The 24,397-nt window shown below is 42.1% G+C and overlaps 1 protein-coding gene across 1 annotated transcript in view; it reads right to left on the bottom strand.

Annotated features, from left to right (window-relative positions):
- The window catches only part of LOC146551881 (uncharacterized), an 85,312-nt gene that overhangs the window by 26,218 nt on the left and 34,697 nt on the right, over positions 1-24,397 (bottom strand). The window contains exons 128-214 of the mRNA XM_085258276.1: positions 24,269-24,381; positions 24,016-24,122; positions 22,466-22,642; positions 22,012-22,220; positions 21,820-21,914; positions 21,687-21,712; positions 21,489-21,510; positions 21,368-21,395; positions 21,175-21,259; positions 20,908-21,054; positions 20,609-20,820; positions 20,418-20,521; positions 20,210-20,328; positions 19,940-20,107; positions 19,524-19,723; positions 19,313-19,425; positions 19,060-19,166; positions 18,685-18,852; positions 18,269-18,468; positions 18,058-18,170; positions 17,799-17,905; positions 17,424-17,591; positions 17,008-17,207; positions 16,797-16,909; positions 16,538-16,644; positions 16,249-16,425; positions 15,795-16,003; positions 15,603-15,697; positions 15,470-15,495; positions 15,272-15,293; positions 15,151-15,178; positions 14,958-15,042; positions 14,691-14,837; positions 14,392-14,603; positions 14,201-14,304; positions 13,993-14,111; positions 13,723-13,890; positions 13,307-13,506; positions 13,096-13,208; positions 12,843-12,949; positions 12,468-12,635; positions 12,052-12,251; positions 11,841-11,953; positions 11,582-11,688; positions 11,207-11,374; positions 10,791-10,990; positions 10,580-10,692; positions 10,321-10,427; positions 10,032-10,208; positions 9,578-9,786; positions 9,386-9,480; positions 9,253-9,278; positions 9,055-9,076; positions 8,934-8,961; positions 8,741-8,825; positions 8,474-8,620; positions 8,175-8,386; positions 7,984-8,087; positions 7,776-7,894; positions 7,506-7,673; positions 7,090-7,289; positions 6,879-6,991; positions 6,626-6,732; positions 6,251-6,418; positions 5,835-6,034; positions 5,624-5,736; positions 5,365-5,471; positions 4,990-5,157; positions 4,574-4,773; positions 4,363-4,475; positions 4,104-4,210; positions 3,815-3,991; positions 3,361-3,569; positions 3,169-3,263; positions 3,036-3,061; positions 2,838-2,859; positions 2,717-2,744; positions 2,524-2,608; positions 2,257-2,403; positions 1,958-2,169; positions 1,767-1,870; positions 1,559-1,677; positions 1,289-1,456; positions 873-1,072; positions 662-774; positions 409-515; positions 34-201 (exon numbers count right to left, since the gene is read on the bottom strand). Coding sequence (XP_085114402.1) covers positions 34-201; positions 409-515; positions 662-774; positions 873-1,072; positions 1,289-1,456; positions 1,559-1,677; positions 1,767-1,870; positions 1,958-2,169; positions 2,257-2,403; positions 2,524-2,608; positions 2,717-2,744; positions 2,838-2,859; positions 3,036-3,061; positions 3,169-3,263; positions 3,361-3,569; positions 3,815-3,991; positions 4,104-4,210; positions 4,363-4,475; positions 4,574-4,773; positions 4,990-5,157; positions 5,365-5,471; positions 5,624-5,736; positions 5,835-6,034; positions 6,251-6,418; positions 6,626-6,732; positions 6,879-6,991; positions 7,090-7,289; positions 7,506-7,673; positions 7,776-7,894; positions 7,984-8,087; positions 8,175-8,386; positions 8,474-8,620; positions 8,741-8,825; positions 8,934-8,961; positions 9,055-9,076; positions 9,253-9,278; positions 9,386-9,480; positions 9,578-9,786; positions 10,032-10,208; positions 10,321-10,427; positions 10,580-10,692; positions 10,791-10,990; positions 11,207-11,374; positions 11,582-11,688; positions 11,841-11,953; positions 12,052-12,251; positions 12,468-12,635; positions 12,843-12,949; positions 13,096-13,208; positions 13,307-13,506; positions 13,723-13,890; positions 13,993-14,111; positions 14,201-14,304; positions 14,392-14,603; positions 14,691-14,837; positions 14,958-15,042; positions 15,151-15,178; positions 15,272-15,293; positions 15,470-15,495; positions 15,603-15,697; positions 15,795-16,003; positions 16,249-16,425; positions 16,538-16,644; positions 16,797-16,909; positions 17,008-17,207; positions 17,424-17,591; positions 17,799-17,905; positions 18,058-18,170; positions 18,269-18,468; positions 18,685-18,852; positions 19,060-19,166; positions 19,313-19,425; positions 19,524-19,723; positions 19,940-20,107; positions 20,210-20,328; positions 20,418-20,521; positions 20,609-20,820; positions 20,908-21,054; positions 21,175-21,259; positions 21,368-21,395; positions 21,489-21,510; positions 21,687-21,712; positions 21,820-21,914; positions 22,012-22,220; positions 22,466-22,642; positions 24,016-24,122; positions 24,269-24,381 — 11,164 coding nt within the window. The remainder of the gene's footprint in view (positions 1-33; positions 202-408; positions 516-661; positions 775-872; positions 1,073-1,288; positions 1,457-1,558; positions 1,678-1,766; positions 1,871-1,957; positions 2,170-2,256; positions 2,404-2,523; positions 2,609-2,716; positions 2,745-2,837; positions 2,860-3,035; positions 3,062-3,168; positions 3,264-3,360; positions 3,570-3,814; positions 3,992-4,103; positions 4,211-4,362; positions 4,476-4,573; positions 4,774-4,989; positions 5,158-5,364; positions 5,472-5,623; positions 5,737-5,834; positions 6,035-6,250; positions 6,419-6,625; positions 6,733-6,878; positions 6,992-7,089; positions 7,290-7,505; positions 7,674-7,775; positions 7,895-7,983; positions 8,088-8,174; positions 8,387-8,473; positions 8,621-8,740; positions 8,826-8,933; positions 8,962-9,054; positions 9,077-9,252; positions 9,279-9,385; positions 9,481-9,577; positions 9,787-10,031; positions 10,209-10,320; positions 10,428-10,579; positions 10,693-10,790; positions 10,991-11,206; positions 11,375-11,581; positions 11,689-11,840; positions 11,954-12,051; positions 12,252-12,467; positions 12,636-12,842; positions 12,950-13,095; positions 13,209-13,306; positions 13,507-13,722; positions 13,891-13,992; positions 14,112-14,200; positions 14,305-14,391; positions 14,604-14,690; positions 14,838-14,957; positions 15,043-15,150; positions 15,179-15,271; positions 15,294-15,469; positions 15,496-15,602; positions 15,698-15,794; positions 16,004-16,248; positions 16,426-16,537; positions 16,645-16,796; positions 16,910-17,007; positions 17,208-17,423; positions 17,592-17,798; positions 17,906-18,057; positions 18,171-18,268; positions 18,469-18,684; positions 18,853-19,059; positions 19,167-19,312; positions 19,426-19,523; positions 19,724-19,939; positions 20,108-20,209; positions 20,329-20,417; positions 20,522-20,608; positions 20,821-20,907; positions 21,055-21,174; positions 21,260-21,367; positions 21,396-21,488; positions 21,511-21,686; positions 21,713-21,819; positions 21,915-22,011; positions 22,221-22,465; positions 22,643-24,015; positions 24,123-24,268; positions 24,382-24,397) is intronic.

Consider the following 24,397-nt stretch of genomic DNA (forward strand, 5'->3'; position numbering starts at 1 on the left):
GTCCTCCTTCACCCTTTTAGGAGGCTAGCCTACCTGTCCATTGGCTGTCAGCTGTGTCAGGAATTCATCCACATTTTTTAGAGCGTTGCCCTGTTCAAGTTGTTTAAACACAAGATCAATAAAATCTGTGTTATTTGAGGCTCCAGAGCTCAGTAGCAGCTGTGCCACCTCAGAGGGATTGAGCGTTGACAACAATCCAGCCTACAACAGGGAATCAACATAATATCAGACAGCAGTAATGACCAATGCTATGGGTAAATGAATAGAGTTTGCAACCAAAGAAAGTGTGCTCTATGATTTGCTTGTATTTTTGATATGGCAAAATAAACTCCTGTGTTTGTTTTCTTAAGTCTACAATTTTGTTTTCCTGTTCTTAAGGGAGGACTAGAAGTGCAATGTAGGGCTTACCGTAGAGATGTTGAAGTCTTTGAGGTCAGAGTATGATGTATATTGGACGAATGGACCCAGATTTGCTTTAACCCATTGGGCATCACTCTCATTTTGTTGCCTGCAAGCTAAGGCATGCAGACAAAAGTTAGGATGTGCTCAATTTAGCAAGGTTTGTGACTGGTAGACATGAAAGAATTTAAGTTTTTTGTCTGAGTGCTTTTCAAGACATTTCACACTGGAAAGCACATAATGCACCCTATGTCTGCTCTACCTGGCTCATTGATGGCATTTTCAGCATTTCTTAGGTAGCCCAGCAGACCATGTGTGATCTCTTGCCGTCTGTACAGTGGCATCTCCTGGATAACTGAAGCCAACCCACTCACACTGCAACAGTTGAAAGAAAACATTCTCATGCTGTTCTTTGTCTCTATTGTCATTTTCATTTGCAACAAAATCTTGATTGCTCCAAGAAAACTACTCACATGACTTGGTAGTTCATGCAGCTGATGTTTGTGGTTGTGTTTATGAGCATTTCTGGAGTAAAACTGGCAAGGATAGGAATCAGTTTCACATGGAACCAAAGTTCATAGTCGTTTGTCGTGAAAGTGGAGAAATGTGGACTGATGACGATGAAGGTCGCATTCATGATCCGATCTCTCACAACAGGCTGGAAAATTGGCATCTGTGAAATTGAGGTGGAAAAGAAGCTAAGCAATACAGAGACTGCATGTTGTAAATGTACTCATACAACATGTCACAAAGGTTGCAAACAAGTCTTCTCTATGATAGACTCCTTGAAGAGTTGTGTAGCGGTTTAGCAAATGTCTTATTCTGTCTTATCCTGCTGGAATAAAACACCAGGATTGTCCTCCTTCACCCTTTTAGAAGCCTAGCATACCTGTCCATTGGCTGTCAGTTGTGTGAGGAATCCATCCACATTTTCTAGAGCGTTGCCCTCTTGCAGTCGCTCAAACACACGATCAATCAAATCTGTGTTATTGGAGGCTCCCAAACTCAGTACCAGCTGTGCCACCTGAGAAGGACTGAGGACTGACAACAATTCAGCCTACAAAAGAGAACCAGCATAATATCAGACAGCAGTCATGGAAATGTTCTGGGTAAAAGAATTCCGTTTACAGGAAGATGTACATCTGCAGTTGGCACTCACAGCCGACAAATTAGGATTGAAGGCTTCCAAGTCCTGCACAGTTGCAAAATCAGAGAAGTCGCCAAGGTTTGCCTTTAGCCACGCTTGGCTCCCCGTGATAGATGAGACACAGCCAGGATCTGCAGAAAAAGCAAGAAAGTTATTGACAGGGTAATATACCACATGTTGTCATGGAAAAACCAAAGTGAGCTTGAGTTTCTCCTTTTACCTGTTGAGTCATTTCTTGACAAGAACGGTTTGATGAAGTGAGTGAAGACTGCTTGCTGTGTGTCTCTGTCCATGGATGCCTTTTGGCTTCCAAATGCCTGAATGCTACATTTGAGAGAAAGCTTTCAACATCTAAACTTCTAGTCAACTGCACATTTGCAGAACAGAGCTATATGTCTCATATTTACTTACACAGTCTGGTATGTCTGGCAGCTGAAGTTTTTGGAGCTAAGGCAAAATAGGAAGTTGAAAGATGGAACGGCCAGAAACGGACGGATCTTTGTCTTGAACCAGCTGGTAATGAACTCCTCACTCTGTAGTTGTGCCTGGCTGAAGTTGTCAATTCTCACTTCTCCAAGAGCCTCGAGCACATTTGACGAGGTCGGGTAGGTGTTGTTGACGGCCTTGAATTGGCAGAAAAATAATTGTAGCTGGACCCAAACTTCACGCAGGGAAATGGTAATATTGTGAAAATGTGATTTTGTACTTACCATGTTAGCAAATGTCTCAAGGGCCTGGTCCAGTACAGCAGAGGCTTTTTGGAAGAAAAGCTTCCAGACTTCTACTGGGTATATGTTTTGGCTTTTCAGTGTGCAGTTCAGCAGTGTGACCAAGTTGCTGGATGTGAGATAGGGAGCCTTGAAAAAGAAAATTGACAAAGAATACAGCCATTTTGTCAGAGCTCATGGAGATTTGTCTCAGGACCATAATGAGGCAAAATCCATGTTCTGTTTTTGGAGTTTAAAAAGGAATCTTACAGAGGAACAGGCATGTTCTGTGATGGTGAAATTGCACAGGGCTGCCGAGGAATTGCCAGCTGACAGGATTTGCTCAAGTTTTGAACTGTGGAAAAAACACAATAAATTGAAATCCAATGTCCCCTTAATTACACTGTGTTAACAAATTTTACCTAGACAGAATCAACATTGAACAAAACGGCATTTCACCCACCCATCAACTCCATTACAAATGAGATTCACTGTGAAAAGAGAATGGTTGTGTGTCAGATAATAGTCCTTCAGAATGCATTTATATCCTTAGAGTTGAAATGTGTACTTCTAGACAGACTTACCATGAACTGGGGTCACCTTGCACTGAAGACAAAGAAAATATGAGTGTTAGTATAGTGGAAACATCTTCTTCAAGTGTAAATACCTTGACTTTGTCACAGTTGGCCCAATTAGTGTGCCAAACCTGGATCAAATATTGGATAACCCATGTAAGACACCCCCCACACCCACCCACCCACCCCCCAAAAAACTAATCTTACCACAAAGGAAGCTGGAACTGAGCAGCCTGTTTGAGAAGAAAAAGAAAGGAAACAAATCAATGGAGTAGTCATTACAGTGCTGGTACTGGGCTTTTGGGAAAAGTTTAGTCAGGAAAGCCCATTTGCCACATACGTGGGAATGTGTCCTGGAGGTACTGCTTGCTTGATCTCACGCCCTGTGAAAGGTCCAGTGGCAATGCTGCCAAACTCTGCGCAAGACCATCGTATCTAAAGGAAGAAAAGAATTCATTGTGACTTGTCAGGAGCCTCAGCTTGGCATTGTGCACACCCAAATGTCTAACTGTGGATATCAGAAATATCTTACACAGCCTGGTAGGATTCACAGGTGATGTTACTGGGGATCACCCGCAAGCTGCTAGGAAGGATGCTCGCCATCACAGGAACCAAATAAACCTGGAACCACTGTTGATAGTCTTCTGGCTGAAAGTCTTTAAGCTGAGGAGCAAGGGCTGTCAAGGTCAGGCTCAAAATGGTGTCTCGCACATCTGGATTTTGGATGAGGGTGACATTTCTCTGAAAAGAGAAGGGGATCATAATAAGGTCAGAGAGGAAGTTCTGAAGTCTTTGTGGAAATGCGGAGATGAGGGGGAGCTTATCTAAACTAAATCTTTGTACTTCTGTACAGCAGGGATGCCTCAAGGCATGAAGCATATCAGAAATGGATCATTTTCAGTTAAACACTTGAGCAGGTTTATGAAAGAACACTGTTAACATTTGTTGATGTTTGCGCTGAGGTAAGGTTACCAATGAGAATTCACCTGCTTGTTGATGTTTGCAAAAGCCTGGAAGAATTGGTTGAGCTGCTCATAATCACTGGTCTCTGTCAAGCTTGTCAACACCTCCCTTACAACATGTGCATCGTTTAAAGCACCACTGTTTGGATCTAGGATTAGATCAGCCTTTTGCGATGGTGAAAGAACGTCCAGAACTGCCAGCTATGGATACAAAAAAGTAGAATTGATGAAATGCATGTCTTTTGTATAATTTCCAGAATTTTGCTTTGCTATTCTCAAGAAAGACAGGAAGAGTAATAAGAGTAAAGCTTACCGTAGAGATGTTGAAGTCTTTGAGGTCAGAGTATGATGTATATTGGACGAATGGACCCAGATTTGCTTTAACCCATTGGGCATCACTCTCATTTTGTTGCCTGCAAGCTAAGGCATACAAACAAAAGTTAGGATGTGCCAAATTTAGGAAGGTTTTTGACAGGTAGACATGAAAGAATATGTGGGCAAGTTTTTTGTCTGAGTGCTTTTCAAGACATTTCACACTGGAAAGCACATAACGCACCCTATGTCTGCCCTACCTGGCTCATTGATGGCATTTTCAGCATTTCTTAGGTAGCCCAGCAGACCATGTGTGATCTCTTGCCGTCTGTACAGTGGCATCTCCTGGATAACTGAAGCCAACCCACTCACACTGCAACAGTTGAAAGAAAACGTTCTCATGTTGTTCTTTGTCAGTATTGTCATTTTCATTTGCAACAAAATCTTGATTGCTCCACGAAAACTACTCACATGACTTGGTAATTCATGCAGCTGATGTTTGTGGTTGTGTTTATGAGCATTTCTGGAGTAAAACTGGCAAGGATAGGAATCAGTTTCACATGGAACCAAAGTTCATAGTCGTTTGTCGTGAAAGTGGAGAAATGTGGACTGATGACGATGAAGGTCGCATTCATGATCCGATCTCTCACAACAGGCTGGAAGTGTGGGGTCTGTCATATTAAAGTGGAAAAAGACATAAGCAAAGGTGAGATTGCATGTTGGAAGTACACCCATACAACATGGTACAAAGGCTGTAACCATTTGTTTTCTAAGATACAATAGCCAACAATGGATGTAGCGGTTGAGACCGATGTCTTATTCTGTGTTTACTTCTAGAATCAAATATCCGCATTGTCCTCCTTCACCCTTTTAGGAGGCTAGCCTACCTGTCCATTGGCTGTCAGCTGTGTCAGGAATTCATCCACATTTTTTAGAACATTGCCCTCTTCAAGTTTTTCAAACACAAGATCAATAAAATCTGTGTTATTTGAGGCTCCAGAGCTCAGTAGCAGCTGTGCCACCTCAGAGGGATTGAGCGTTGACAACAATCCAGCCTACAACAGGGAATCAACATATTATCAGACAACAGTAATGACCAATGCTGTGGGTAAAGGATTAGAGTTTGCAACCAAAGAAAGTGTGCTCTATGATTTTCTTGTATTTTTGATATGGCAAAATAAACTCCTGTGTTTGTCTTCTTAAGTCTACAATTTTGTTTTCCTGTTCTTAAGGGAGGACTAGAAGTGCAATGTAGGGCTTACCGTAGAGATGTTGAAGTCTTTGAGGTCAGAGTATGATGTATATTGGACGAATGGACCCAGATTTGCTTTAACCCATTGGGCATCACTCTCATTTTGTTGCCTGCAAGCTAAGGCATGCAGACAAAAGTTAGGATGTGCCAAATTTAGGAAGGTTTTTGACAGGTAGACATGAAAGAATTCGTGGGCAAGTTTTTTGTCTGAGTGCTTTTCAAGACATTTCACACTGGAAAGCACATAATGCACCCTATGTCTGCCCTACCTGGCTCATTGATGGCATTTTCAGCATTTCTTAGGTAGCCCAGCAGACCATGTGTGATCTCTTGCCGTCTGTACAGTGGCATCTCCTGGATAACTGAAGCCAACCCACTCACACTGCAACAGTTGAAAGAAAACATTCTCATGCTGTTCTTTGTCTCTATTGTCATTTCCATTTGCAACAAAATCTTGATTGCTCCAAGAAAACTACTCACATGACTTGGTAGTTCATGCAGCTGATGTTTGTGGTTGTGTTTATGAGCATTTCTGGAGTAAAACTGGCAAGGATAGGAATCAGTTTCACATGGAACCAAAGTTCATAGTCGTTTGTCGTGAAAGTGGAGAAATGTGGACTGATGACGATGAAGGTCGCATTCATGATCCGATCTCTCACAACAGGCTGGAAGTGTGGGGTCTGTCATATTAAAGTGGAAAAAGACATAAGCAAAGGTGAGATTGCATGTTGGAAGTACACCCATACAACATGGTACAAAGGCTGTAACCATTTGTTTTCTAAGATACAATAGCCAACAATGGATGTAGCGGTTGAGACCGATGTCTTATTCTGTGTTTACTTCTAGAATCAAATATCCGCATTGTCCTCCTTCACCCTTTTAGGAGGCTAGCCTACCTGTCCATTGGCTGTCAGCTGTGTCAGGAATTCATCCACATTTTTTAGAGCGTTGCCCTGTTCAAGTTGTTTAAACACAAGATCAATAAAATCTGTGTTATTTGAGGCTCCAGAGCTCAGTAGCAGCTGTGCCACCTCAGAGGGATTGAGCGTTGACAACAATCCAGCCTACAACAGGGAATCAACATAATATCAGACAGCAGTAATGACCAATGCTATGGGTAAATGAATAGAGTTTGCAACCAAAGAAAGTGTGCTCTATGATTTGCTTGTATTTTTGATATGGCAAAATAAACTCCTGTGTTTGTTTTCTTAAGTCTACAATTTTGTTTTCCTGTTCTTAAGGGAGGACTAGAAGTGCAATGTAGGGCTTACCGTAGAGATGTTGAAGTCTTTGAGGTCAGAGTATGATGTATATTGGACGAATGGACCCAGATTTGCTTTAACCCATTGGGCATCACTCTCATTTTGTTGCCTGCAAGCTAAGGCATGCAGACAAAAGTTAGGATGTGCTCAATTTAGCAAGGTTTGTGACTGGTAGACATGAAAGAATTTAAGTTTTTTGTCTGAGTGCTTTTCAAGACATTTCACACTGGAAAGCACATAATGCACCCTATGTCTGCTCTACCTGGCTCATTGATGGCATTTTCAGCATTTCTTAGGTAGCCCAGCAGACCATGTGTGATCTCTTGCCGTCTGTACAGTGGCATCTCCTGGATAACTGAAGCCAACCCACTCACACTGCAACAGTTGAAAGAAAACATTCTCATGCTGTTCTTTGTCTCTATTGTCATTTTCATTTGCAACAAAATCTTGATTGCTCCAAGAAAACTACTCACATGACTTGGTAGTTCATGCAGCTGATGTTTGTGGTTGTGTTTATGAGCATTTCTGGAGTAAAACTGGCAAGGATAGGAATCAGTTTCACATGGAACCAAAGTTCATAGTCGTTTGTCGTGAAAGTGGAGAAATGTGGACTGATGACGATGAAGGTCGCATTCATGATCCGATCTCTCACAACAGGCTGGAAAATTGGCATCTGTGAAATTGAGGTGGAAAAGAAGCTAAGCAATACAGAGACTGCATGTTGTAAATGTACTCATACAACATGTCACAAAGGTTGCAAACAAGTCTTCTCTATGATAGACTCCTTGAAGAGTTGTGTAGCGGTTTAGCAAATGTCTTATTCTGTCTTATCCTGCTGGAATAAAACACCAGGATTGTCCTCCTTCACCCTTTTAGAAGCCTAGCATACCTGTCCATTGGCTGTCAGTTGTGTGAGGAATCCATCCACATTTTCTAGAGCGTTGCCCTCTTGCAGTCGCTCAAACACACGATCAATCAAATCTGTGTTATTGGAGGCTCCCAAACTCAGTACCAGCTGTGCCACCTGAGAAGGACTGAGGACTGACAACAATTCAGCCTACAAAAGAGAACCAGCATAATATCAGACAGCAGTCATGGAAATGTTCTGGGTAAAAGAATTCCGTTTACAGGAAGATGTACATCTGCAGTTGGCACTCACAGCGGACAAATTAGGATTGAAGGCTTCCAAGTCCTGCACAGTTGCAAAATCAGAGAAGTCGCCAAGGTTTGCCTTTAGCCACGCTTGGCTCCCCGTGATAGATGAGACACAGCCAGGATCTGCAGAAAAAGCAAGAAAGTTATTGACAGGGTAATATACCACATGTTGTCATGGAAAAACCAAAGTGAGCTTGAGTTTCTCCTTTTACCTGTTGAGTCATTTCTTGACAAGAACGGTTTGATGAAGTGAGTGAAGACTGCTTGCTGTGTGTCTCTGTCCATGGATGCCTTTTGGCTTCCAAATGCCTGAATGCTACATTTGAGAGAAAGCTTTCAACATCTAAACTTCTAGTCAACTGCACATTTGCAGAACAGAGCTATATGTCTCATATTTACTTACACAGTCTGGTATGTCTGGCAGCTGAAGTTTTTGGAGCTAAGGCAAAATAGGAAGTTGAAAGATGGAACGGCCAGAAACGGACGGATCTTTGTCTTGAACCAGCTGGTAATGAACTCCTCACTCTGTAGTTGTGCCTGGCTGAAGTTGTCAATTCTCACTTCTCCAAGAGCCTCGAGCACATTTGACGAGGTCGGGTAGGTGTTGTTGACGGCCTTGAATTGGCAGAAAAATAATTGTAGCTGGACCCAAACTTCACGCAGGGAAATGGTAATATTGTGAAAATGTGATTTTGTACTTACCATGTTAGCAAATGTCTCAAGGGCCTGGTCCAGTACAGCAGAGGCTTTTTGGAAGAAAAGCTTCCAGACTTCTACTGGGTATATGTTTTGGCTTTTCAGTGTGCAGTTCAGCAGTGTGACCAAGTTGCTGGATGTGAGATAGGGAGCCTTGAAAAAGAAAATTGACAAAGAATACAGCCATTTTGTCAGAGCTCATGGAGATTTGTCTCAGGACCATAATGAGGCAAAATCCATGTTCTGTTTTTGGAGTTTAAAAAGGAATCTTACAGAGGAACAGGCATGTTCTGTGATGGTGAAATTGCACAGGGCTGCCGAGGAATTGCCAGCTGACAGGATTTGCTCAAGTTTTGAACTGTGGAAAAAACACAATAAATTGAAATCCAATGTCCCCTTAATTACACTGTGTTAACAAATTTTACCTAGACAGAATCAACATTGAACAAAACGGCATTTCACCCACCCATCAACTCCATTACAAATGAGATTCACTGTGAAAAGAGAATGGTTGTGTGTCAGATAATAGTCCTTCAGAATGCATTTATATCCTTAGAGTTGAAATGTGTACTTCTAGACAGACTTACCATGAACTGGGGTCACCTTGCACTGAAGACAAAGAAAATATGAGTGTTAGTATAGTGGAAACATCTTCTTCAAGTGTAAATACCTTGACTTTGTCACAGTTGGCCCAATTAGTGTGCCAAACCTGGATCAAATATTGGATAACCCATGTAAGACACCCCCCACACCCACCCACCCACCCCCCAAAAAACTAATCTTACCACAAAGGAAGCTGGAACTGAGCAGCCTGTTTGAGAAGAAAAAGAAAGGAAACAAATCAATGGAGTAGTCATTACAGTGCTGGTACTGGGCTTTTGGGAAAAGTTTAGTCAGGAAAGCCCATTTGCCACATACGTGGGAATGTGTCCTGGAGGTACTGCTTGCTTGATCTCACGCCCTGTGAAAGGTCCAGTGGCAATGCTGCCAAACTCTGCGCAAGACCATCGTATCTAAAGGAAGAAAAGAATTCATTGTGACTTGTCAGGAGCCTCAGCTTGGCATTGTGCACACCCAAATGTCTAACTGTGGATATCAGAAATATCTTACACAGCCTGGTAGGATTCACAGGTGATGTTACTGGGGATCACCCGCAAGCTGCTAGGAAGGATGCTCGCCATCACAGGAACCAAATAAACCTGGAACCACTGTTGATAGTCTTCTGGCTGAAAGTCTTTAAGCTGAGGAGCAAGGGCTGTCAAGGTCAGGCTCAAAATGGTGTCTCGCACATCTGGATTTTGGATGAGGGTGACATTTCTCTGAAAAGAGAAGGGGATCATAATAAGGTCAGAGAGGAAGTTCTGAAGTCTTTGTGGAAATGCGGAGATGAGGGGGAGCTTATCTAAACTAAATCTTTGTACTTCTGTACAGCAGGGATGCCTCAAGGCATGAAGCATATCAGAAATGGATCATTTTCAGTTAAACACTTGAGCAGGTTTATGAAAGAACACTGTTAACATTTGTTGATGTTTGCGCTGAGGTAAGGTTACCAATGAGAATTCACCTGCTTGTTGATGTTTGCAAAAGCCTGGAAGAATTGGTTGAGCTGCTCATAATCACTGGTCTCTGTCAAGCTTGTCAACACCTCCCTTACAACATGTGCATCGTTTAAAGCACCACTGTTTGGATCTAGGATTAGATCAGCCTTTTGCGATGGTGAAAGAACGTCCAGAACTGCCAGCTATGGATACAAAAAAGTAGAATTCATGAAATGCATGTCTTTTGTATAATTTCCAGAATTTTGCTTTGCTATTCTCAAGAAAGACAGGAAGAGTAATAAGAGTAAAGCTTACCGTAGAGATGTTGAAGTCTTTGAGGTCAGAGTATGATGTATATTGGACGAATGGACCCAGATTTGCTTTAACCCATTGGGCATCACTCTCATTTTGTTGCCTGCAAGCTAAGGCATACAAACAAAAGTTAGGATGTGCCAAATTTAGGAAGGTTTTTGACAGGTAGACATGAAAGAATATGTGGGCAAGTTTTTTGTCTGAGTGCTTTTCAAGACATTTCACACTGGAAAGCACATAACGCACCCTATGTCTGCCCTACCTGGCTCATTGATGGCATTTTCAGCATTTCTTAGGTAGCCCAGCAGACCATGTGTGATCTCTTGCCGTCTGTACAGTGGCATCTCCTGGATAACTGAAGCCAACCCACTCACACTGCAACAGTTGAAAGAAAACGTTCTCATGTTGTTCTTTGTCAGTATTGTCATTTTCATTTGCAACAAAATCTTGATTGCTCCACGAAAACTACTCACATGACTTGGTAATTCATGCAGCTGATGTTTGTGGTTGTGTTTATGAGCATTTCTGGAGTAAAACTGGCAAGGATAGGAATCAGTTTCACATGGAACCAAAGTTCATAGTCGTTTGTCGTGAAAGTGGAGAAATGTGGACTGATGACGATGAAGGTCGCATTCATGATCCGATCTCTCACAACAGGCTGGAAGTGTGGGGTCTGTCATATTAAAGTGGAAAAAGACATAAGCAAAGGTGAGATTGCATGTTGGAAGTACACCCATACAACATGGTACAAAGGCTGTAACCATTTGTTTTCTAAGATACAATAGCCAACAATGGATGTAGCGGTTGAGACCGATGTCTTATTCTGTGTTTACTTCTAGAATCAAATATCCGCATTGTCCTCCTTCACCCTTTTAGGAGGCTAGCCTACCTGTCCATTGGCTGTCAGCTGTGTCAGGAATTCATCCACATTTTTTAGAACATTGCCCTCTTCAAGTTTTTCAAACACAAGATCAATAAAATCTGTGTTATTTGAGGCTCCAGAGCTCAGTAGCAGCTGTGCCACCTCAGAGGGATTGAGCGTTGACAACAATCCAGCCTACAACAGGGAATCAACATATTATCAGACAACAGTAATGACCAATGCTGTGGGTAAAGGATTAGAGTTTGCAACCAAAGAAAGTGTGCTCTATGATTTTCTTGTATTTTTGATATGGCAAAATAAACTCCTGTGTTTGTCTTCTTAAGTCTACAATTTTGTTTTCCTGTTCTTAAGGGAGGACTAGAAGTGCAATGTAGGGCTTACCGTAGAGATGTTGAAGTCTTTGAGGTCAGAGTATGATGTATATTGGACGAATGGACCCAGATTTGCTTTAACCCATTGGGCATCACTCTCATTTTGTTGCCTGCAAGCTAAGGCATGCAGACAAAAGTTAGGATGTGCCAAATTTAGGAAGGTTTTTGACAGGTAGACATGAAAGAATTCGTGGGCAAGTTTTTTGTCTGAGTGCTTTTCAAGACATTTCACACTGGAAAGCACATAATGCACCCTATGTCTGCCCTACCTGGCTCATTGATGGCATTTTCAGCATTTCTTAGGTAGCCCAGCAGACCATGTGTGATCTCTTGCCGTCTGTACAGTGGCATCTCCTGGATAACTGAAGCCAACCCACTCACACTGCAACAGTTGAAAGAAAACATTCTCATGCTGTTCTTTGTCTCTATTGTCATTTCCATTTGCAACAAAATCTTGATTGCTCCAAGAAAACTACTCACATGACTTGGTAGTTCATGCAGCTGATGTTTGTGGTTGTGTTTATGAGCATTTCTGGAGTAAAACTGGCAAGGATAGGAATCAGTTTCACATGGAACCAAAGTTCATAGTCGTTTGTCGTGAAAGTGGAGAAATGTGGACTGATGACGATGAAGGTCGCATTCATGATCCGATCTCTCACAACAGGCTGGAAGTGTGGGGTCTGTCATATTAAAGTGGAAAAAGACATAAGCAAAGGTGAGATTGCATGTTGGAAGTACACCCATACAACATGGTACAAAGGCTGTAACCATTTGTTTTCTAAGATACAATAGCCAACAATGGATGTAGCGGTTGAGACCGATGTCTTATTCTGTGTTTACTTCTAGAATCAAATATCCGCATTGTCCTCCTTCACCCTTTTAGGAGGCTAGCCTACCTGTCCATTGGCTGTCAGCTGTGTCAGGAATTCATCCACATTTTTTAGAGCGTTGCCCTGTTCAAGTTGTTTAAACACAAGATCAATAAAATCTGTGTTATTTGAGGCTCCAGAGCTCAGTAGCAGCTGTGCCACCTCAGAGGGATTGAGCGTTGACAACAATCCAGCCTACAACAGGGAATCAACATAATATCAGACAGCAGTAATGACCAATGCTATGGGTAAATGAATAGAGTTTGCAACCAAAGAAAGTGTGCTCTATGATTTGCTTGTATTTTTGATATGGCAAAATAAACTCCTGTGTTTGTTTTCTTAAGTCTACAATTTTGTTTTCCTGTTCTTAAGGGAGGACTAGAAGTGCAATGTAGGGCTTACCGTAGAGATGTTGAAGTCTTTGAGGTCAGAGTATGATGTATATTGGACGAATGGACCCAGATTTGCTTTAACCCATTGGGCATCACTCTCATTTTGTTGCCTGCAAGCTAAGGCATGCAGACAAAAGTTAGGATGTGCTCAATTTAGCAAGGTTTGTGACTGGTAGACATGAAAGAATTTAAGTTTTTTGTGTGAGTGCTTTTCAAGACATTTCACACTGGAAAGCACATAATGCACCCTATGTCTGCTCTACCTGGCTCATTGATGGCATTTTCAGCATTTCTTAGGTAGCCCAGCAGACCATGTGTGATCTCTTGCCGTCTGTACAGTGGCATCTCCTGGATAACTGAAGCCAACCCACTCACACTGCAACAGTTGAAAGAAAACATTCTCATGCTGTTCTTTGTCTCTATTGTCATTTTCATTTGCAACAAAATCTTGATTGCTCCAAGAAAACTACTCACATGACTTGGTAGTTCATGCAGCTGATGTTTGTGGTTGTGTTTATGAGCATTTCTGGAGTAAAACTGGCAAGGATAGGAATCAGTTTCACATGGAACCAAAGTTCATAGTCGTTTGTCGTGAAAGTGGAGAAATGTGGACTGATGACGATGAAGGTCGCATTCATGATCCGATCTCTCACAACAGGCTGGAAAATTGGCATCTGTGAAATTGAGGTGGAAAAGAAGCTAAGCAATACAGAGACTGCATGTTGTAAATGTACTCATACAACATGTCACAAAGGTTGCAAACAAGTCTTCTCTATGATAGACTCCTTGAAGAGTTGTGTAGCGGTTTAGCAAATGTCTTATTCTGTCTTATCCTGCTGGAATAAAACACCAGGATTGTCCTCCTTCACCCTTTTAGAAGCCTAGCATACCTGTCCATTGGCTGTCAGTTGTGTGAGGAATCCATCCACATTTTCTAGAGCGTTGCCCTCTTGCAGTCGCTCAAACACACGATCAATCAAATCTGTGTTATTGGAGGCTCCCAAACTCAGTACCAGCTGTGCCACCTGAGAAGGACTGAGGACTGACAACAATTCAGCCTACAAAAGAGAACCAGCATAATATCAGACAGCAGTCATGGAAATGTTCTGGGTAAAAGAATTCCGTTTACAGGAAGATGTACATCTGCAGTTGGCACTCACAGCGGACAAATTAGGATTGAAGGCTTCCAAGTCCTGCACAGTTGCAAAATCAGAGAAGTCGCCAAGGTTTGCCTTTAGCCACGCTTGGCTCCCCGTGATAGATGAGACACAGCCAGGATCTGCAGAAAAAGCAAGAAAGTTATTGACAGGGTAATATACCACATGTTGTCATGGAAAAACCAAAGTGAGCTTGAGTTTCTCCTTTTACCTGTTGAGTCATTTCTTGACAAGAACGGTTTGATGAAGTGAGTGAAGACTGCTTGCTGTGTGTCTCTGTCCATGGATGCCTTTTGGCTTCCAAATGCCTGAATGCTACATTTGAGAGAAAGCTTTCAACATCTAAACTTCTAGTCAACTGCACATTTGCAGAACAGAGCTATATGTCTCATATTTACTTACACAGTCTGGTATGTCTGGCAGCTGAAGTTTTTGGAGCTAAGGCAAAATAGGAAGTTGAAAGATGGAACGGCCAGAAACGGACGGATCTTTGTCTTGAACCAGCTGGTAATGAACTCCTCACTCTGTAGTTGTGCCTGGCTGAAGTTGTCAATTCTCACTTCTCCAAGAGCCTCGAGCACATTTGACGAGGTCGGGTAGGTGTTGTTGACGGCCTTGAATTGGCAGAAAAATAATTGTAGCTGGACCCAAACTTCACGCAGGGAAATGGTAATATTGTGAAAATGTGATTTTGTACTTACCATGTTAGCAAATGTCTCAAGGGCCTGGTCCAGTACAGCAGAGGCTTTTTGGAAGAAAAGCTTCCAGACTTCTACTGGGTATATGTTTTGGCTTTTCAGTGTGCAGTTCAGCAGTGTGACCAAGTTGCTGGATGTGAGATAGGGAGCCTTGAAAAAGAAAATTGACAAAGAATACAGCCATTTTGTCAGAGCTCATGGAGATTTGTCTCAGGACCATAATGAGGCAAAATCCATGTTCTGTTTTTGGAGTTTAAAAAGGAATCTTACAGAGGAACAGGCATGTTCTGTGATGGTGAAATTGCACAGGGCTGCCGAGGAATTGCCAGCTGACAGGATTTGCTCAAGTTTTGAACTGTGGAAAAAACACAATAAATTGAAATCCAATGTCCCCTTAATTACACTGTGTTAACAAATTTTACCTAGACAGAATCAACATTGAACAAAACGGCATTTCACCCACCCATCAACTCCATTACAAATGAGATTCACTGTGAAAAGAGAATGGTTGTGTGTCAGATAATAGTCCTTCAGAATGCATTTATATCCTTAGAGTTGAAATGTGTACTTCTAGACAGACTTACCATGAACTGGGGTCACCTTGCACTGAAGACAAAGAAAATATGAGTGTTAGTATAGTGGAAACATCTTCTTCAAGTGTAAATACCTTGACTTTGTCACAGTTGGCCCAATTAGTGTGCCAAACCTGGATCAAATATTGGATAACCCATGTAAGACACCCCCCACACCCACCCACCCACCCCCCAAAAAACTAATCTTACCACAAAGGAAGCTGGAACTGAGCAGCCTGTTTGAGAAGAAAAAGAAAGGAAACAAATCAATGGAGTAGTCATTACAGTGCTGGTACTGGGCTTTTGGGAAAAGTTTAGTCAGGAAAGCCCATTTGCCACATACGTGGGAATGTGTCCTGGAGGTACTGCTTGCTTGATCTCACGCCCTGTGAAAGGTCCAGTGGCAATGCTGCCAAACTCTGCGCAAGACCATCGTATCTAAAGGAAGAAAAGAATTCATTGTGACTTGTCAGGAGCCTCAGCTTGGCATTGTGCACACCCAAATGTCTAACTGTGGATATCAGAAATATCTTACACAGCCTGGTAGGATTCACAGGTGATGTTACTGGGGATCACCCGCAAGCTGCTAGGAAGGATGCTCGCCATCACAGGAACCAAATAAACCTGGAACCACTGTTGATAGTCTTCTGGCTGAAAGTCTTTAAGCTGAGGAGCAAGGGCTGTCAAGGTCAGGCTCAAAATGGTGTCTCGCACATCTGGATTTTGGATGAGGGTGACATTTCTCTGAAAAGAGAAGGGGATCATAATAAGGTCAGAGAGGAAGTTCTGAAGTCTTTGTGGAAATGCGGAGATGAGGGGGAGCTTATCTAAACTAAATCTTTGTACTTCTGTACAGCAGGGATGCCTCAAGGCATGAAGCATATCAGAAATGGATCATTTTCAGTTAAACACTTGAGCAGGTTTATGAAAGAACACTGTTAACATTTGTTGATGTTTGCGCTGAGGTAAGGTTACCAATGAGAATTCACCTGCTTGTTGATGTTTGCAAAAGCCTGGAAGAATTGGTTGAGCTGCTCATAATCACTGGTCTCTGTCAAGCTTGTCAACACCTCCCTTACAACATGTGCATCGTTTAAAGCACCACTGTTTGGATCTAGGATTAGATCAGCCTTTTGCGATGGTGAAAGAACGTCCAGAACTGCCAGCTATGGATACAAAAAAGTAGAATTCATGAAATGCATGTCTTTTGTATAATTTCCAGAATTTTGCTTTGCTATTCTCAAGAAAGACAGGAAGAGTAATAAGAGTAAAGCTTACCGTAGAGATGTTGAAGTCTTTGAGGTCAGAGTATGATGTATATTGGACGAATGGACCCAGATTTGCTTTAACCCATTGGGCATCACTCTCATTTTGTTGCCTGCAAGCTAAGGCATACAAACAAAAGTTAGGATGTGCCAAATTTAGGAAGGTTTTTGACAGGTAGACATGAAAGAATATGTGGGCAAGTTTTTTGTCTGAGTGCTTTTCAAGACATTTCACACTGGAAAGCACATAACGCACCCTATGTCTGCCCTACCTGGCTCATTGATGGCATTTTCAGCATTTCTTAGGTAGCCCAGCAGACCATGTGTGATCTCTTGCCGTCTGTACAGTGGCATCTCCTGGATAACTGAAGCCAACCCACTCACACTGCAACAGTTGAAAGAAAACGTTCTCATGTTGTTCTTTGTCAGTATTGTCATTTTCATTTGCAACAAAATCTTGATTGCTCCACGAAAACTACTCACATGACTTGGTAATTCATGCAGCTGATGTTTGTGGTTGTGTTTATGAGCATTTCTGGAGTAAAACTGGCAAGGATAGGAATCAGTTTCACATGGAACCAAAGTTCATAGTCGTTTGTCGTGAAAGTGGAGAAATGTGGACTGATGACGATGAAGGTCGCATTCATGATCCGATCTCTCACAACAGGCTGGAAGTGTGGGGTCTGTCATATTAAAGTGGAAAAAGACATAAGCAAAGGTGAGATTGCATGTTGGAAGTACACCCATACAACATGGTACAAAGGCTGTAACCATTTGTTTTCTAAGATACAATAGCCAACAATGGATGTAGCGGTTGAGACCGATGTCTTATTCTGTGTTTACTTCTAGAATCAAATATCCGCATTGTCCTCCTTCACCCTTTTAGGAGGCTAGCCTACCTGTCCATTGGCTGTCAGCTGTGTCAGGAATTCATCCACATTTTTTAGAACATTGCCCTCTTCAAGTTTTTCAAACACAAGATCAATAAAATCTGTGTTATTTGAGGCTCCAGAGCTCAGTAGCAGCTGTGCCACCTCAGAGGGATTGAGCGTTGACAACAATCCAGCCTACAACAAGGAATCAACATATTATCAGACAACAGTAATGACCAATGCTGTGGGTAAAGGATTAGAGTTTGCAACCAAAGAAAGTGTGCTCTATGATTTTCTTGTATTTTTGATATGGCAAAATAAACTCCTGTGTTTGTCTTCTTAAGTCTACAATTTTGTTTTCCTGTTCTTAAGGGAGGACTAGAAGTGCAATGTAGGGCTTACCGTAGAGATGTTGAAGTCTTTGAGGTCAGAGTATGATGTATATTGGACGAATGGACCCAGATTTGCTTTAACCCATTGGGCATCACTCTCATTTTGTTGCCTGCAAGCTAAGGCATGCAGACAAAAGTTAGGATGTGCCAAATTTAGGAAGGTTTTTGACAGGTAGACATGAAAGAATTCGTGGGCAAGTTTTTTGTCTGAGTGCTTTTCAAGACATTTCACACTGGAAAGCACATAATGCACCCTATGTCTGCCCTACCTGGCTCATTGATGGCATTTTCAGCATTTCTTAGGTAGCCCAGCAGACCATGTGTGATCTCTTGCCGTCTGTACAGTGGCATCTCCTGGATAACTGAAGCCAACCCACTCACACTGCAACAGTTGAAAGAAAACATTCTCATGCTGTTCTTTGTCTCTATTGTCATTTTCATTTGCAACAAAATCTTGATTGCTCCAAGAAAACTACTCACATGACTTGGTAGTTCATGCAGCTGATGTTTGTGGTTGTGTTTATGAGCATTTCTGGAGTAAAACTGGCAAGGATAGGAATCAGTTTCACATGGAACCAAAGTTCATAGTCGTTTGTCGTGAAAGTGGAGAAATGTGGACTGATGACGATGAAGGTCGCATTCATGATCCGATCTCTCACAACAGGCTGGAAGTGTGGGGTCTGTCATATTAAAGTGGAAAAAGACATAAGCAAAGGTGAGATTGCATGTTGGAAGTACACCCATACAACATGGTACAAAGGCTGTAACCATTTGTTTTCTAAGATACAATAGCCAACAATGGATGTAGCGGTTGAGACCGATGTCTTATTCTGTGTTTACTTCTAGAATCAAATATCCGCATTGTCCTCCTTCACCCTTTTAGGAGGCTAGCCTACCTGTCCATTGGCTGTCAGCTGTGTCAGGAATTCATCCACATTTTTTAGAGCGTTGCCCTGTTCAAGTTGTTTAAACACAAGATCAATAAAATCTGTGTTATTTGAGGCTCCAGAGCTCAGTAGCAGCTGTGCCACCTCAGAGGGATTGAGCGTTGACAACAATCCAGCCTACAACAGGGAATCAACATAATATCAGACAGCAGTAATGACCAATGCTATGGGTAAATGAATAGAGTTTGCAACCAAAGAAAGTGTGCTCTATGATTTGCTTGTATTTTTGATATGGCAAAATAAACTCCTGTGTTTGTTTTCTTAAGTCTACAATTTTGTTTTCCTGTTCTTAAGGGAGGACTAGAAGTGCAATGTAGGGCTTACCGTAGAGATGTTGAAGTCTTTGAGGTCAGAGTATGATGTATATTGGACGAATGGACCCAGATTTGCTTTAACCCATTGGGCATCACTCTCATTTTGTTGCCTGCAAGCTAAGGCATGCAGACAAAAGTTAGGATGTGCTCAATTTAGCAAGGTTTGTGACTGGTAGACATGAAAGAATTTAAGTTTTTTGTCTGAGTGCTTTTCAAGACATTTCACACTGGAAAGCACATAATGCACCCTATGTCTGCTCTACCTGGCTCATTGATGGCATTTTCAGCATTTCTTAGGTAGCCCAGCAGACCATGTGTGATCTCTTGCCGTCTGTACAGTGGCATCTCCTGGATAACTGAAGCCAACCCACTCACACTGCAACAGTTGAAAGAAAACATTCTCATGCTGTTCTTTGTCTCTATTGTCATTTTCATTTGCAACAAAATCTTGATTGCTCCAAGAAAACTACTCACATGACTTGGTAGTTCATGCAGCTGATGTTTGTGGTTGTGTTTATGAGCATTTCTGGAGTAAAACTGGCAAGGATAGGAATCAGTTTCACATGGAACCAAAGTTCATAGTCGTTTGTCGTGAAAGTGGAGAAATGTGGACTGATGACGATGAAGGTCGCATTCATGATCCGATCTCTCACAACAGGCTGGAAAATTGGCATCTGTGAAATTGAGGTGGAAAAGAAGCTAAGCAATACAGAGACTGCATGTTGTAAATGTACTCATACAACATGTCACAAAGGTTGCAAACAAGTCTTCTCTATGATAGACTCCTTGAAGAGTTGTGTAGCGGTTTAGCAAATGTCTTATTCTGTCTTATCCTGCTGGAATAAAACACCAGGATTGTCCTCCTTCACCCTTTTAGAAGCCTAGCATACCTGTCCATTGGCTGTCAGTTGTGTGAGGAATCCATCCACATTTTCTAGAGCGTTGCCCTCTTGCAGTCGCTCAAACACACGATCAATCAAATCTGTGTTATTGGAGGCTCCCAAACTCAGTACCAGCTGTGCCACCTGAGAAGGACTGAGGACTGACAACAATTCAGCCTACAAAAGAGAACCAGCATAATATCAGACAGCAGTCATGGAAATGTTCTGGGTAAAAGAATTCCGTTTACAGGAAGATGTACATCTGCAGTTGGCACTCACAGCGGACAAATTAGGATTGAAGGCTTCCAAGTCCTGCACAGTTGCAAAATCAGAGAAGTCGCCAAGGTTTGCCTTTAGCCACGCTTGGCTCCCCGTGATAGATGAGACACAGCCAGGATCTGCAGAAAAAGCAAGAAAGTTATTGACAGGGTAATATACCACATGTTGTCATGGAAAAACCAAAGTGAGCTTGAGTTTCTCCTTTTACCTGTTGAGTCATTTCTTGACAAGAACGGTTTGATGAAGTGAGTGAAGACTGCTTGCTGTGTGTCTCTGTCCATGGATGCCTTTTGGCTTCCAAATGCCTGAATGCTACATTTGAGAGAAAGCTTTCAACATCTAAACTTCTAGTCAACTGCACATTTGCAGAACAGAGCTATATGTCTCATATTTACTTACACAGTCTGGTATGTCTGGCAGCTGAAGTTTTTGGAGCTAAGGCAAAATAGGAAGTTGAAAGATGGAACGGCCAGAAACGGACGGATCTTTGTCTTGAACCAGCTGGTAATGAACTCCTCACTCTGTAGTTGTGCCTGGCTGAAGTTGTCAATTCTCACTTCTCCAAGAGCCTCGAGCACATTTGACGAGGTCGGGTAGGTGTTGTTGACGGCCTTGAATTGGCAGAAAAATAATTGTAGCTGGACCCAAACTTCACGCAGGGAAATGGTAATATTGTGAAAATGTGATTTTGTACTTACCATGTTAGCAAATGTCTCAAGGGCCTGGTCCAGTACAGCAGAGGCTTTTTGGAAGAAAAGCTTCCAGACTTCTACTGGGTATATGTTTTGGCTTTTCAGTGTGCAGTTCAGCAGTGTGACCAAGTTGCTGGATGTGAGATAGGGAGCCTTGAAAAAGAAAATTGACAAAGAATACAGCCATTTTGTCAGAGCTCATGGAGATTTGTCTCAGGACCATAATGAGGCAAAATCCATGTTCTGTTTTTGGAGTTTAAAAAGGAATCTTACAGAGGAACAGGCATGTTCTGTGATGGTGAAATTGCACAGGGCTGCCGAGGAATTGCCAGCTGACAGGATTTGCTCAAGTTTTGAACTGTGGAAAAAACACAATAAATTGAAATCCAATGTCCCCTTAATTACACTGTGTTAACAAATTTTACCTAGACAGAATCAACATTGAACAAAACGGCATTTCACCCACCCATCAACTCCATTACAAATGAGATTCACTGTGAAAAGAGAATGGTTGTGTGTCAGATAATAGTCCTTCAGAATGCATTTATATCCTTAGAGTTGAAATGTGTACTTCTAGACAGACTTACCATGAACTGGGGTCACCTTGCACTGAAGACAAAGAAAATATGAGTGTTAGTATAGTGGAAACATCTTCTTCAAGTGTAAATACCTTGACTTTGTCACAGTTGGCCCAATTAGTGTGCCAAACCTGGATCAAATATTGGATAACCCATGTAAGACACCCCCCACACCCACCCACCCACCCCCCAAAAAACTAATCTTACCACAAAGGAAGCTGGAACTGAGCAGCCTGTTTGAGAAGAAAAAGAAAGGAAACAAATCAATGGAGTAGTCATTACAGTGCTGGTACTGGGCTTTTGGGAAAAGTTTAGTCAGGAAAGCCCATTTGCCACATACGTGGGAATGTGTCCTGGAGGTACTGCTTGCTTGATCTCACGCCCTGTGAAAGGTCCAGTGGCAATGCTGCCAAACTCTGCGCAAGACCATCGTATCTAAAGGAAGAAAAGAATTCATTGTGACTTGTCAGGAGCCTCAGCTTGGCATTGTGCACACCCAAATGTCTAACTGTGGATATCAGAAATATCTTACACAGCCTGGTAGGATTCACAGGTGATGTTACTGGGGATCACCCGCAAGCTGCTAGGAAGGATGCTCGCCATCACAGGAACCAAATAAACCTGGAACCACTGTTGATAGTCTTCTGGCTGAAAGTCTTTAAGCTGAGGAGCAAGGGCTGTCAAGGTCAGGCTCAAAATGGTGTCTCGCACATCTGGATTTTGGATGAGGGTGACATTTCTCTGAAAAGAGAAGGGGATCATAATAAGGTCAGAGAGGAAGTTCTGAAGTCTTTGTGGAAATGCGGAGATGAGGGGGAGCTTATCTAAACTAAATCTTTGTACTTCTGTACAGCAGGGATGCCTCAAGGCATGAAGCATATCAGAAATGGATCATTTTCAGTTAAACACTTGAGCAGGTTTATGAAAGAACACTGTTAACATTTGTTGATGTTTGCGCTGAGGTAAGGTTACCAATGAGAATTCACCTGCTTGTTGATGTTTGCAAAAGCCTGGAAGAATTGGTTGAGCTGCTCATAATCACTGGTCTCTGTCAAGCTTGTCAACACCTCCCTTACAACATGTGCATCGTTTAAAGCACCACTGTTTGGATCTAGGATTAGATCAGCCTTTTGCGATGGTGAAAGAACGTCCAGAACTGCCAGCTATGGATACAAAAAAGTAGAATTCATGAAATGCATGTCTTTTGTATAATTTCCAGAATTTTGCTTTGCTATTCTCAAGAAAGACAGGAAGAGTAATAAGAGTAAAGCTTACCGTAGAGATGTTGAAGTCTTTGAGGTCAGAGTATGATGTATATTGGACGAATGGACCCAGATTTGCTTTAACCCATTGGGCATCACTCTCATTTTGTTGCCTGCAAGCTAAGGCATACAAACAAAAGTTAGGATGTGCCAAATTTAGGAAGGTTTTTGACAGGTAGACATGAAAGAATATGTGGGCAAGTTTTTTGTCTGAGTGCTTTTCAAGACATTTCACACTGGAAAGCACATAACGCACCCTATGTCTGCCCTACCTGGCTCATTGATGGCATTTTCAGCATTTCTTAGGTAGCCCAGCAGACCATGTGTGATCTCTTGCCGTCTGTACAGTGGCATCTCCTGGATAACTGAAGCCAACCCACTCACACTGCAACAGTTGAAAGAAAACGTTCTCATGTTGTTCTTTGTCAGTATTGTCATTTTCATTTGCAACAAAATCTTGATTGCTCCACGAAAACTACTCACATGACTTGGTAATTCATGCAGCTGATGTTTGTGGTTGTGTTTATGAGCATTTCTGGAGTAAAACTGGCAAGGATAGGAATCAGTTTCACATGGAACCAAAGTTCATAGTCGTTTGTCGTGAAAGTGGAGAAATGTGGACTGATGACGATGAAGGTCGCATTCATGATCCGATCTCTCACAACAGGCTGGAAGTGTGGGGTCTGTCATATTAAAGTGGAAAAAGACATAAGCAAAGGTGAGATTGCATGTTGGAAGTACACCCATACAACATGGTACAAAGGCTGTAACCATTTGTTTTCTAAGATACAATAGCCAACAATGGATGTAGCGGTTGAGACCGATGTCTTATTCTGTGTTTACTTCTAGAATCAAATATCCGCATTGTCCTCCTTCACCCTTTTAGGAGGCTAGCCTACCTGTCCATTGGCTGTCAGCTGTGTCAGGAATTCATCCACATTTTTTAGAACATTGCCCTCTTCAAGTTTTTCAAACACAAGATCAATAAAATCTGTGTTATTTGAGGCTCCAGAGCTCAGTAGCAGCTGTGCCACCTCAGAGGGATTGAGCGTTGACAACAATCCAGCCTACAACAGGGAATCAACATATTATCAGACAACAGTAATGACCAATGCTGTGGGTAAAGGATTAGAGTTTGCAACCAAAGAAAGTGTGCTCTATGATTTGCTTGTATTTTTGATATGGCAAAATAAACTCCTGTGTTTGTCTTCTTAAGTCTACAATTTTGTTTTCCTGTTCTTAAGGGAGGACTAGAAGTGCAATGTAGGGCTTACCGTAGAGATGTTGAAGTCTTTGAGGTCAGAGTATGATGTATATTGGACGAATGGACCCAGATTTGCTTTAACCCATTGGGCATCACTCTCATTTTGTTGCCTGCAAGCTAAGGCATGCAGACAAAAGTTAGGATGTGCTCAATTTAGCAAGGTTTGTGACAGGTAGACATGAAAGAATTTAAGTTTTTTGTCTGAGTGCTTTTCAAGACATTTCACACTGGAAAGCACATAATGCACCCTATGTCTGCTCTACCTGGCTCATTGATGGCATTTTCAGCATTTCTTAGGTAGCCCAGCAGACCATGTGTGATCTCTTGCCGTCTGTACAGTGGCATCTCCTGGATAACTGAAGCCAACCCACTCACACTGCAACAGTTGAAAG

Source organism: Mchenga conophoros, linkage group LG19, assembly GCF_057382185.1.
Source record: "Mchenga conophoros isolate Kocher_MC1m ecotype Shallow Benthic linkage group LG19, M_conophoros_male_GT1.1, whole genome shotgun sequence".
NCBI lineage: Eukaryota > Metazoa > Chordata > Actinopteri > Cichliformes > Cichlidae > Mchenga > Mchenga conophoros.